This window comes from Oryzias latipes, chromosome 16 (genome assembly GCF_002234675.1).
Source record: "Oryzias latipes chromosome 16, ASM223467v1".
Lineage (NCBI taxonomy): Eukaryota > Metazoa > Chordata > Actinopteri > Beloniformes > Adrianichthyidae > Oryzias > Oryzias latipes.
This window is the reverse complement of record NC_019874.2, coordinates 12,972,493-12,985,688: the sequence shown is the minus strand read 5'-3', so window position 1 is coordinate 12,985,688 and position 13,196 is coordinate 12,972,493. Positions and strand designations below refer to the sequence as shown.

Here is a 13,196-nt window from a genome sequence, read left to right as displayed (position 1 = left end):
AACTCTGAGATTATTCAAATATACAAATAGACAAATTCACAATGACATTTTTTTTTCCTCTGGCCAAAACGCTGCCAAAGTAAAAATGACAGTATTTAAAATTGTAAATCTTTGTCTGATTATTATGAGTTATTTCCCTTATCTCATACCCTTTTCTTAACATTGAAGAGTTTACCATATACTGACACATTACATCATCTTCACAGATACCTACCTATTTATTGAGCTGGTATAGCTGCATGTCACAGAAGCTTCTCCACCCTAAAGTTCACTAAAAACAGGATACGTCGCACGCTCAGTCAAGAGTATTTGGAGACATTTATGCTCAGGTCAACAGACAAAGAAATTCTCGTGTCCATTAACTGGGACAAAATAATAAATAAGGTTGCAGAAACTATCACACTTCTTAAGCGTTTACTTATGCTGTAGCTCCTGGAGTTATTATGTATGTTTATTTATTTTTTTCAAAGTAAAAAAAAAAGTTAAATTGAGCCTTGATTTACATAATCATACAGTGAAATGTTTCTGTTCAACCACAACTTTTTTACTATAATCATTTGTTTGTTATTGATGATTATTTTCATTACTATAATGAAAAATAGTTGTATAATGTGCAAACTTCTTGCTTAATTGTTCATGTGGCTAAAAATGGGCTGGTCTTGGCTGTCAAACTCCCGGCCTGAAAAATTGTCCCCTTCTGCCGCTGCCCGCCCATACTGATAGTTTTTGACCAGTAGTAACATAGAAACAAAAGTCTCAAATCTTCAATTCCTCAGGTGTCACCTCCGTATGTTTCATCTCCTCCCACATCTATTCTCTTCTCTCTTTCTCTTTCTACTGTATCCCATTCTAAAAAAAAAGGGTAAAATTCATCAAACAGGTTAAAAGAGACTTAAATCCTTCATATCTTTTCTACTGTCCTGCTGTTGTGACAAACTGTGGAATCAGGGATGTTGACAAATGTATTGTGGTGTAAATAAAAAGTTAGTGGTCAATATTTTTTTGATTGCTTAGAAAAAGTGTTCCTACTGTTTTTGATGTGTTTTTTGTTTTGTTTAGTTTTTATTCGTAATTGTTCAAGATTGAAAATAATCCCCCTTGATGGTGTAACAGTAAAGGTTGAAAGTCAATTTTTACAATAAAAAAACGTCATAAAGCCACTTTTTAAATGATATTTTGATTCTTTACTGGGCCACAATGTCATAAATTTGAATAATTAGCCTTAAATGAGGAAGAAAATATTGGGTTAGTTTAAAAATAGATTAATTAATTACAGGCCGTAGTTAATTCTTTTCTCAAAAATATGACAGTGAATTTGCGCTTGCATTTGCGTTTCCTAAAGTAACCGCTAGATGGCAGCAGAGTACCGAGCTTCACCAAAAGACTGGGACAAGAGATCTGGGTTAGGTTTGTGGGGCAAATGACCTCATACTGTAGCATCATCTTCATCACTGGGAGATGAAGAGGCTATAAACTCTCTTTCACCTTCATTTCATCCTTCCTAATAATTTCTTACTGTAAGAATTCGGAGCAAGTAGGAGTTGAAATGTTTGGCGCGTGGAAACATCTGGTCATCAAAAATGACCCCATCCAGCCCCGTATCCACACCGCAGTATATGACACCGGTGGGTGGCTCTGGGTGGGTGGTGGGCTGCAGCTGCTGTGTGGCGCACGCTTAAAAATTGGGTGGCGCACATTGCACCAAACACCCCCCCTTCCCCGCAACGGAATCCCAGGATATTCCACCCTCACCCACCCCTCGAAACGGAATAGCCCTCTTTCCTCAGCTCTCCTCCCCTCTTTTACCCCCGCCTTCCTCTCATTATCCTCCCTCCTCCTCCTCCTCCTCCCATGTTCCTACTGACTCGGGAGCGCCGCCGATCGGTCGCTAGGATTTTCCCTTCTCCGCCAAAATGGAGGAGAAGGTCTCTCGCCTGGTGAGGGGAGCAGAGATTATATGACCGGATCCGCCTCTGTGAGCGACTTTCTTTGTCGGTAAATCGCGCATGCAGCTGAACGGAAGCCTGTGAGGACCCCCCCCCCCCCCTCCCGTCGCTGTTTCCGCCCAAAGCGACCGCAGCGATGAGCGCAGGAGAGGGTCTGGATGAGGCTGCGAAGGACGCGGCAGACATAGCGGCGTTTTTCAAATCCGGTAAGTCGTTCGTGGGGTGTGTGTGTGTGGGTGAGTGCGTGGGGGTGGGGGGGCGAGCCAGGAAAAGATTTCCGCGTTCCACGCAGCTGCCAGGTATCTGAAACGACGTCGTGGACGGCTTCCATGATGCGCAGGCTGCTGCGCCCTCGGACGCGCCGAACGCAGGGATGCTCACGCGCCCGGATTATTTACTAGCCTTCAGTCGATCACTGACCTGACACACTCACTGCAGCCTTTGAAATCATGACAGCAGTGCGGTTACACCCACCCACCCCCACTATTCAGCTTTTTTTTTTTTGACACTGTGTCCCAAATTAGAGCTGGACCTACAGGGTCCAGTGGATGATCACGGTAACGTTCCAGCTCCACTCCTCCTCGAGCTCGTGGGGGTGGGGGGGTTCGACAATACACGCAGTCTCCATCGCGAATCCACTGCGTGGATCATCAGACAAACCCGTTTCTTTTTTACACGAGCGACCTTTGAAACGCGCACCCACCCACAGGAGGGGAGAGGAGTGAAGAGGACAGGCCGTGGACGCACGCACACAAGTCAGAGGTTGCACGCCACGCATCGGGCCTCCAATATAATTGCATCATCAAAACAAATGGGGCCTCCGTAGAATTTCTCCGGCTTGCGGCTAAATCAGAATGGCGTTCTTTGGAGAGGCGGTGCTCTGGCTCTGAGGCCTGCAAAAACACAACAGCGTGACAGTTGGTCATTGTGGCCTGCTGCTACATTTAGAGGCACGGGGGGGGGGGGGGGGGTATTTATTTATTTATTTGTTTATTTATTTATTTATATATGTATCAAAAGGGGCCACATTTGGTGAGGTGGAAATTTATGAGGGCCAGCCCATCATCCTGCAGCCGTTGTAATATCATGAAATGCAAATAACTAAGTAAAGACTCACTCCTATTCTATTGTGTTTGTGGTGTTTAACATGTTCTTGACGGAGGACATTTATAAAGAAAATGAGGCTTACAATTGCATTTCTGCGTATTTCTTTATTCGAATCATGGTGAATCAGTAGTAGTTAAAAAAAAAAAGGCCATTTGAAAAAGCTTGTAGGTGTGACGTAGAAGCCACAAGCTCCCTGCTTTACTCTATTCTGATGGATCCACTCGTAGACGACTAGATCCATGTGCGTCTTCGTTTGCTCCGAACTGTACGGCTGCATAGCTCCGATATTTCAGGACGTTTTTGTAGCCCCGCTAATGTTAGTTTGGGATGTGCAAGGCTGTAAGTTAGCCGGAGAGAGTTTTAACAGATGGATGATGGGAAGAGGTTGCAGGCTCACTCGTACCAACGGTCCCGCCCACAACAATGTCCTAGAAAACTACAGTTTTTTTTATCAATTTTGGCTAAAAACAGCAGAATCATAGGTAAAAGACCACTGGGAAAAGATTTTACAACAGATCAAAAGATGAGCAGAGTTAGGCATTAGAGAAAATTTTTACTTTTTTTTTTAATTTGACCAAAAATACCGTTAATTTCATATTTAAAGAGGAATAATAAAAAGAAGAAAATGCCGGTCCGAAACAATCAATCTGGGTTCACATGAAATGTTACATATATTACTGTATTCATTATTAAATGCTCATTCAGATATACAGACCACTGTGGTTTTGATTAGAGAAACAAATCTTGTTTATTTTTAAAAATGAGCTAGAAAGTGTCACAGAAGGGTTCTGGGACAGTTTTGCCACACAAAGATTTATGACAGAAGTTATCCAATCACAATTAAGAAATTGTACACATGGTATTTAGAAAGAGCTAGGGGCCGTAGAGTATTGATTTTATGACAGGAATCTGCACGCGTACAAATTTGAATGCGCACATTTGGCCCACAATCTGGACCTTGGACATCCCTGTTCTTGACTTGTTAACTCACAAAACAAGTATTTTTGACAGTACTTTTTAAAATCCCATTCCAATCATGTTTTGATTTATTTTCAAAGTGTTCCCAGTGGTCTTTTAATCAGGATTATGCCGTTTTTAAGCAAAATCTAAACATCTGTGTCATCTTCTAAGACACATGTGTCAAAGTCAAATGTGGCCCGCCATGTCATTTTATGTGGCCCGCGAAAGCATACAAGTTTTTAATTTCTTAAAATAAAAATAAAAAATAGTTGTGTATTTATTCATATCTAGGAGGAATCTGACTTGAAATATCGGATTGGGGAACTAAACATTAGGAATTAAACACTGTCCATGTAACCTGTCAGAACCAAATTTAAAAGGATTTATGCTAGAGTAACAAGCAAAGATGTGTTCTATACAACTTTAAATGTCACAAGTTATAATTAATAAATAATGACATTTAGTTACATGTTTAAGTTCTATCTGGCCCTTTGAGGACAGCCACTATGCTGATGTGGCCCTCGGTGAAAATGAGTTTGACACCCCTGATCTAAGACAGTTTCTGCAAAGTAGCTCTTTTCCTGAGTTGTGGGCAGGACTATTAGTGGAGCAAGCCCGCCCCCACGTCCTGTCACCTATCTGTTTACACTCTCTCTTGCTAGCTTACAGCCACTCACAACCCCAACCTACCATTAACATGGATCTTTTCATCTACAAGTGAATGTTTCAGAACAGAGCGGAGCTGGGAGCCTACAAACTTTTTGAAATGGCCTTTTTGTGTCTGCTTCTGATTCACAGCCATTTGAAGAAAATAATACTCAGAAATGCAAATTTAAGCTTAATTTTCTTTATATATGTATGTATTCTATATGTACTTCCACAAGAACATGTTAAAAACACCAAAAAACACACATTTCATCAGAGTGGTTCTCTAAGTGCATTGTCAGGGCTTCTGCACACCAGAACCAGCAGCTGTTCTTTTGCACCCTTAGCTGTTTCTGGTGTGCCTGGACGTCTGCTGTTCACCATCCACTCTGATAGAGCACATGCACAAACAAGAACATTGCAGCCACCAATGAGTGATCATGAATCTTTGCTCTTCTCCTGAATTATGATGTAAACACAGGCATGCATACCCCCCACACTCCCCCAAAAATGGCTCCTTCCAATCAAATGGCAGAGAAAATATCTTCAGAGGCCTTCATACTGTTGAGGTGGACTCCAGCCAGTCCATTTTCCTATAGCCGTGTTGTAGCAACCTGGAAAATTGGCTCACATTGAAGTTGGACTGTGTTTATACAGCAGCAAATGCAGTTCATGCAGTATTCATGATGCAGACAGAAATAGGTTATGCCCTCAGGAAACTTTAATAAGAAGCTATTATGAGGAGAAAGTGTGGAAAAAACAAGTTGTTCATCCAAACTGTTTTTAAAAAAACTGTTGAACAGTTTGTAATCAATGCAGTTGGAAATTGCAGCAATGGGCTTAGAACCTCATATCCAATTAGTCCAAATGTGGCTCACACTTAGGAGGCATTCTTGTTTCATTCTCAGCCTAAAAATACATTTGGAATACATTTAGCATGAGTTCTAGCAGGAAAGTTGAGCAGATTTACTAATTGACCACTTCAGAATTCTTTCATGGGGTGTCACCTTTTTTATTTATCTTTTACCTCCTCCCCCATTCATTATCTCTACATATTTTACTGGATCATAAAATCTCAGATGTGGATCGGTGTTGTACTTATTTTTTATAGGTGCAAAATCTCACTAAAAAAACATCTAATTGCATCTTTGTTACACATTGGCATCTTGGCACACAGCTTCTCACTTCAGCTAAATCCAAGTACTTTTGTATATGAAGGTTGTGCGCCCTTTAGACTAATAATGATAGATATTTCATGAACAATTGCTGATTTTAGAAAAAAGTACCACCTTAACAACTGGTTGGTACAAATGGAAGCTGGGATATAACAGGTAAAAAGCTGTTTACTTAGCTCTGGAGCCTGCTTTGCTGTTTAATTAACTTGTATGGATGGTGGTAGCGTTTGGCCTCAGAAAATACGAGATGTCCTTCGCTGCTTGATTATTTTCGTGAAGCAGATGGTGCTCTATCTCAGAGCCCAGGATCACAGCTCAGCCGCTGAGTCACTCCCTCTCATGGGTTGCTCATGCCATGACTTCAAGTCCAATCTGAAAAACTCTGCGAGTTATCAAAGACAGTCGCCTGATTCTTGAGAGAGCTACCTCGGTGAACTTTGAAGAATGGCTTATGTGTAATCAAGACAAAGGGCTGCTAGCGACTAAAGACTTAAGAATCCCTGTTGGAAGCCTAGAGGGTAAAATATCTAGCTGTGAAATGTCATGTCTGTAGGATGATGGTTTGCAGGACCAGTGGTATTCCTGACTGCAGCTTGTAACAATAAAATTAGATTTCTAACTAAAAAACACAAATTTTTTTGTAGAAAAAATGTTTTGACATCAGTTTTGCCTGCAAAAAGATATTTAAAAGTTAAAATTTGGTTTTGGATATACTTAACTGTGTTAGGACTGGAGCCTTTCCTACCACTTAACAAAAGTAAACTCAACACTTTTATTTTTGCTCCCGTTTGTCATGAGGTGAACTCAGTGATCTGAAACATTTTTCTTAATGTACAAAGTAACCATTTCTCTCACATATTGTTCACAAATATGTCTAAAGGCTGATTAACACCTTCTGCGGTGCGTCTCTGTTGCGTTGACACAAAAAAATAGATTGTTCATTAATCAGAATGTTTACGTCGTCTCCACAACGCAGGCATTTAACAGGAGTTCTACTTCCGATCTTTCAAAATAAAACTATTTCCAGGTTGATACAACCCCATCCATTTTTGTCATGCAACTGAAAGTGTAATTTTGGAAAAATCTAACACCATTTATGACCCAAAACATACATTTTACAAGAAAGGGGAGGGCAAAGGGCCTTATTGCTTACATTCTGAATGAGCGAAAAGAGCGAGATGTGCTAAACATGGAGGTAGCAGCACAAATCACTCCTCCGGGAGCCAGGTGGGAGTGGGGACGGACTGGAGACGCAACGGAGACAATGCAAACTAACTGACACGCAACGCAATGGAGTTGCACCGCAGACAGACCAGTGTAAGTTCAGGTGAAATCTGTGATTAGTGAGCACTTCTGCTTTGCTGAGATAACCCATGCCACCTCACAGGTGTGCCATATCAAGATACTGATTAGACAGCATGATAATGGCACAGGCGTGCCTTAGACTGACCAAAACAAAAGAGCACACTGAAATGTGCCGTTTTCTTTTATTAGGGGATTGTCTAGAGACTCAGAAAACCGGTTTGTGACCACCATTTTTCTCATACCACCTTTCCAACCAGATCCTCGATATGGCACACCTGTGAGGTGGGATGGATTATCTCAGCAAAGGACAGGTGCTCACTATCACAGATTTAGACAGGTTTGCAAACAATATTTGAGAGGAAAGGGTATTTTATAAATAGAAAATGTGATTATTGAGTTCATCTCATGACAAATGGGAGCAAAAGTGTTTATATTTTTACTCAATGTATAATTTGAATTTGTTGTCGGTTAAGTTTCATAATCATTTCTGAGATACGATTCATTTTTATGCATTTACAAAGCGATATAGTGATATAGCGCTTGCTTTTCTCAATATATTTTGTAAACTAACGTACACATTAAGCAGCATACAATTTCATAACAGTCCAGAGGATTGCATTTCTCCACGAAGCCCTGTTAATTATATTGAAACAATTTTCTTCCAGAGCTTCAAAAAGCAACAACATTTCCACAATAGTGTACTTTAGAAGGTAATGTTTCAGACTCAGTCTCTTGAGTGAGATTTAATGAAGTTACACGGCCCCTAAAATCACATTACTTTCATAGAATTGTGCGGTGAAACTCAATTGTCATGAAAGCAACCAGATATGTGATGGACTAAAATTAAATATCAACTTTTACCAAAGCTATATTTTGAGGCAAAACTACCCCTCGACAGAAAGAGTCTTTACTTAAGCTTAAGTCACAACTGCCCTTACAGGTGGATATGAGGATGTCTGCGGGTAAAAAACGGGAAAACCTGTGCAGGGCACGCAAATGGTAGATGTAGTTATAGATTACTCATTGAACCTGTAGAGTGAAAATGTCCACGCCCATTTTCTACTATGGACATGCTGTTCATGCGAAACGCAAGGGTTAAGTAAAGGTGAGGAAGGTGAGATGCGGACCCTCCTAAATCCTGCGGTCTTTGCAAGGGGTCCACAAGTGCTGTTCATGTGATAAGTGCGCGCTCCTTGAGGCTCTTTTGGTTCAGCTAGAAAGTTAGGAAATTAGACAATCAGAGAGTAGTGTGTGCGGGCATCTTCTAGGCACTTGCGTATCATTCACTCACCCCGGATGAAGGATCCAGTACCTTACCAATAATTAGAGTGTAGAATAAGGGGCACCATACAACGGCGTTACCCAGACATCGTTAGTGTGTCCAACTACCTTTGGAACTATAAGTGTTTTCTGCGTTTACCTCACTTCATTTGGTGACCATTGTAATTTTATGTTTAACACAGTCACAAACTATCAGCTTTAATTTTTTTTATGGTGTATTCAGACTGGAAAAATCTGTTGGTTTCGGACTGAATCTGCATAATTTGGTCCGGATTGAGTCCTGAACCTTGTGTTTTATCTGTATTTAGACTGCCTACAAACTGTCTATCCTGTTCTGAACCAAAGCTTGTAAACAAAAGCATGTGACTAAAGATCTCTTCAGTCATTGGCCAGGAATTATGAGTTCGGGGTATAGCAGTGAGAAAAAGAATAATGGAAGTTTTACACTTTGCAATCCTTGTTGGGATAGTTCACTGATTCAAACTTTGTATTTCGCTCACCAATTTTGAACGCCTGTATCAACGTCAGGTACATTACTTTGTATTTGTATGGCAGAGGCATGCTGCAAGGCAGTTATTGAGGAGACGTCGGCTACAGAGGTACGCTGATAAATGTTTATTACATATAGTTTGTCAGTGTGAGAATCAAAGTGTATCACGTTAAAAGTTGTTTTAGTGAGCCTGTATTCATCCCACCACATTTCAATGAGTTGCTGTGTCTCATCGTTGCTTCATTCCTACTCTGTTTATGTCTTCGTAATTGCCGGCTCGTGTGGCCGTTTTGGTTTAGTTGCTCCTATTCAGACTGAGTAAAGTTAGGCGGAGCTCAGTCCAATTGGAAACTGACCGAGACCACCTTGAAAGATGGGTCCAAGAGCAGTCCCTGGTTCTGGACCAGGGTTTGCTATGTTGTATTCAGACTGACAATTTGTTCCAGATTATCGAGGGAAACAAACTCTGGTTCACTTTAAGAAAATGTTCCCAGTCTGAATACACCCTTAGATAGTAATTTCATTGACATTCAGAAAGTAATTTCTCTCTAAAACTCACTAAAATGAAAAATCGACAAAAGCAAACGCTTCATTAGGTTTCAACACTATGGATTGAGTGTTCCTGGAACTTAAAAGTAGAATAGAGTCAGTGGTAATGATGCTACCGCTAGTGTTGACACCACAGTGAGCTGTATCACTCATTGGCCACAGTGAACCCAATGACCTGTGCCAGTGGAGGCTGCTTTAAGGGCCACAGCCACACAATGACCTCGTGTCAACTTGCACGCACAATCAAAAATCCTGCATCATCCTGTTAAAGAGAGCTGTGATTTTAGCGGGCTGTGAAATGCAACTGCAGGAGAACACATAGTTGATAATAAAATAGAGGCAGACTAGATAAATGGGGTCAGGCGCAGCAAACACAAGGTCAACAAAGTATCTGTAAACCCAGCACAGTAAGGATGGAGAAGGAGATCCAGAAGGAGAAGCAATGACATACTTGAGGGACAAACAGGCTTTCATTCAATTATAGATCTGAGGCTTGGGTGGAGCGCTCTGCAAAATGCAGGCTGCTCTGCTCCTCATGAGGCCGAGACCTCACGGTTAAATCCATGGGCAGCCTAATTGGCAGTTGGTCAAAGTTAAAGACCATAAGCCTAGACGGGCAGTGTTGCTGCTCTGCTGAGCTGCATGGACGGTTGACTCTCACTTATTCAACAGAAAGGAGAAAAACAAAACACTAACTTGTGTTTTTTTTTTACCTTCCAGCTCACCATTTGTAGAGGGTTTTAGTACCGGTAGTTCTAGCACGGTGCTTTACACTTTACAGTATAATACAGTCAGACCCAACCTTGTGAACTGTGTTTAACATAATTAAAATAACCTTGTTTTTTCAAAGAAGGCTGTATTCGACTTTTATTGTAGGAAGTTGAATCTGGTAAAATATCCATAGCATCAGGTGAAAAATCCTCCCAGTGCTTTTCCAGTGGGAAGTCCTTCCTGTTTACAAAGTCAAATCAAGGCAGTGACTTTTTTGGGCTGGACACAAAAGAGCATGTGCATGCCAAGTGCGATGACACACTCTCCAACGCAGACTTTGAAACGGTGAAAGGTTGGACTTTCCAGAAATGTTCTTTAGGCTCGTGGAGATGAGTGTGAGTGTCGGAGAATGAGCTTCTGTCTCTTCGGTATGTCACGGAGGGGGTGGGATGAGTTTTCCTTGATGGAGATCAGATTGTTCAGTGCCCTCATGCCCTCACTGACTCAAATGTCTCCAGCTCCTGTCCAGTGTCTTTTCAGGCTTATGGAGGAGTTTGTCAAGGCCCTGCTGGCATCTCTGGCACTGATTCTGCTCCCTCAGCACACAGAAGCACTGTGGTCTTGGTTTGTTTTGTTCTGTTTTTTAACCTGTTTTGTTCTGAGTCCAGTTTTCCTGTTCATCTCTTTTCAGTACGCTGACACTCAGATGCTGTAGTCCGGCCACTGTCACGACTACATTTAATTGGTTTAGATATTTTTTGCATAAGGCCTCTTTCATTGTTAGATACAGATATGTTGAGTTTTCTGAATTGCATTGATTTATGTGAAATGGACTTTTAACAGCACCTACAGACCCACTTCAATGAAAATCATGTTTTTGGTGTTTTTAACATGTTCTTGTGACATTTGTGACTTGTGACGATGGAAGCAATATATAAAGAAAATTAGGCTCAAAGTGGCGTTTCTGAGTACTGGTATTTCTTAATCAAATTGTTGTGAATCAAGTGTAGACAAAAAAATTCAGTTCGAAAAAGCTTGTAGGTGTGATGTAAAAGGTACAACTGGCTGCTCTGCTCCATTCTGATACATCCACTGTTAGACAACTAGATCCATGTACGTCTTTGTTTTCCTCGTCCGAGCTGGCATCTGGCTCAAAACTGTACGGCTGGATAGCTCTGAGATTGCTCACCATTTTTGTTGCACCAGTAATGTTAGGTTGGGAGTGTAAGGAGCTATGTAAGCTAGGGGGAGAGCGCGAAAACAAATGTATGATGGGAAGTGGGGGTCGGTTGAATTTCTCATGTACTACTGTTGCTCTGCAGAAACTATGTCCTAGAAAACAACACAACTATTTTGATAATGGCTAAAAACTTGTAATCATAGACCACCGGGAATGCTTTTAAAATAGATTAATAGATGATTTGAGTAGGTCTTTAGGACCAGTTAATGCTATCTGCTTGCTCTAGTTATTTTGTTTTGGGAATCCCTGCAAAAATGCATGCTAGTACAACCTCAAACTTATATTTATATATATATATTTTTTTATGTATAGATACAAACACGGATCCTACAGTTGGAAATGCAAACATTTCCATATAAGCTCACAGTTCACTGTCACTAACACCTTTCATATCGAACATTTTGTTAAAACGCTTATCAATTCCTTTTTGTAACTTACTAATACACATTTAAAAACCGTGTAAAAAAGGACCCTTTTAGAAACTACGTCAGATCTTTTTTTTTTTACTTGGGCTTCCTTATATTTAAAATTGAACACATATTTTAAATAGATATGTTTAAAATATAAACAAAACAATAAAAGCTAGCAGTGGAGATGAATGTAGTCCGGCAAAAATGGACACATTTTTAACACAATATTGTTAAAAGTGTTTAAAAAAAAGAAGGGAATTTTATATTTTGTTTTGTCATTTGGTTTTGGTCATATTACATACATATAAATTCAAATAATAAAAAAACCCCAGAATATGTAAGTTGTTTTTATTCTGAAGGTTATTGGGTGATTTTGTTGCTAGTTTTACAGCCAAACCACAATCAATGTCATTTAAGACCCTTGACCTTTGTAGAGGAGATGTAATACACTTTATTGTCATGTAACCATGCAGCATGCTTCCATGTTATTGATTGCTACTTAATGGTATTTTGCTTCTATAGCACCCTTTTAAAGATACTCAGTGGAATGGATCAAACCATTTCTTTCCTATATTTGAAACAGTTCCAAGCTGCTGTCATTTACGATCTGTTCATTTCTCATCATTTTAAAACAATGAAGGAGATATTCATTCTTTGTTCTCATTTATGACTGCTATTTGTAAGCTTCCAATCAGTAACCACAAGGTTTAGGAAGTTGATTATAAGATGCTGAGCGTGCCTTCTAGAAAGCCATTACCTCACATATGTATAACAGCCAGATACACATAAATCACTGCTTCCCACCCACATTGCCTAAGGTCTGAAAAGCAAGGAAGATGGGGGTGGTTGCATGAAGGAGGGATGGAGACATGGGAGGATTTCAGGTCATAAAAATAGGCACACTCTCCTTCAAATCCCCCCATCTGATGAGCCTTCCATCGTTATGCCTTAGCTCTGACTTTTCATATATCCCCCACAATGACCCTGTAATGTGGTATCTAGCATCCTGCGCTTGAGTCCAGCTTTAGTAAAGGGCTTTTTCTGTCAACTACGTTCCGTAAACACAACGTCCAATAAACCGTTATTCAATATGACTGACAGAATAAAGCGTAAATGTCATAAGAAAATAAATGTGTCCTATTGTGCAAGGCTTTTTCATGGAATTATGTCATCAGGATGAGCCAGAACATAATCTACAATTTCAACGACTAAAGAGTGAAGCAGCAAAGTAGAGTAGCACTATTGTCTGTCATATAAAACTGTTTTCATTCATAAAACGAGGTCCTTCCCTGCCAATCCCACTGGTTTGTACTTGTGCTCCAACAGCTGATGTCCCTCCCTTATCTGTGCCGTTTCCCCTCGGCTCAGATCAAGGAA

The 13,196-nt window shown here is 40.5% G+C and overlaps 1 protein-coding gene across 3 annotated transcripts in view; it reads left to right on the top strand.

Moving 5' to 3' along the window:
• The first annotated feature begins 1,857 nt into the window (after positions 1–1,857).
• The window catches only part of LOC101164837 (triple functional domain protein), a 103,549-nt gene continuing 92,210 nt past the window's right edge, over positions 1,858–13,196 (top strand). For 2 of the 3 annotated variants that reach the window (XM_023964296.1, XM_023964295.1), the window contains exon 1: positions 1,858–2,152. In XM_023964296.1, coding sequence (XP_023820064.1) covers positions 2,083–2,152 — 70 coding nt within the window. In that variant the 5' untranslated portion in view covers positions 1,858–2,082. The remainder of the gene's footprint in view (positions 2,153–13,196) is intronic. The other variant, XM_023964294.1, reaches the window with a different exon arrangement.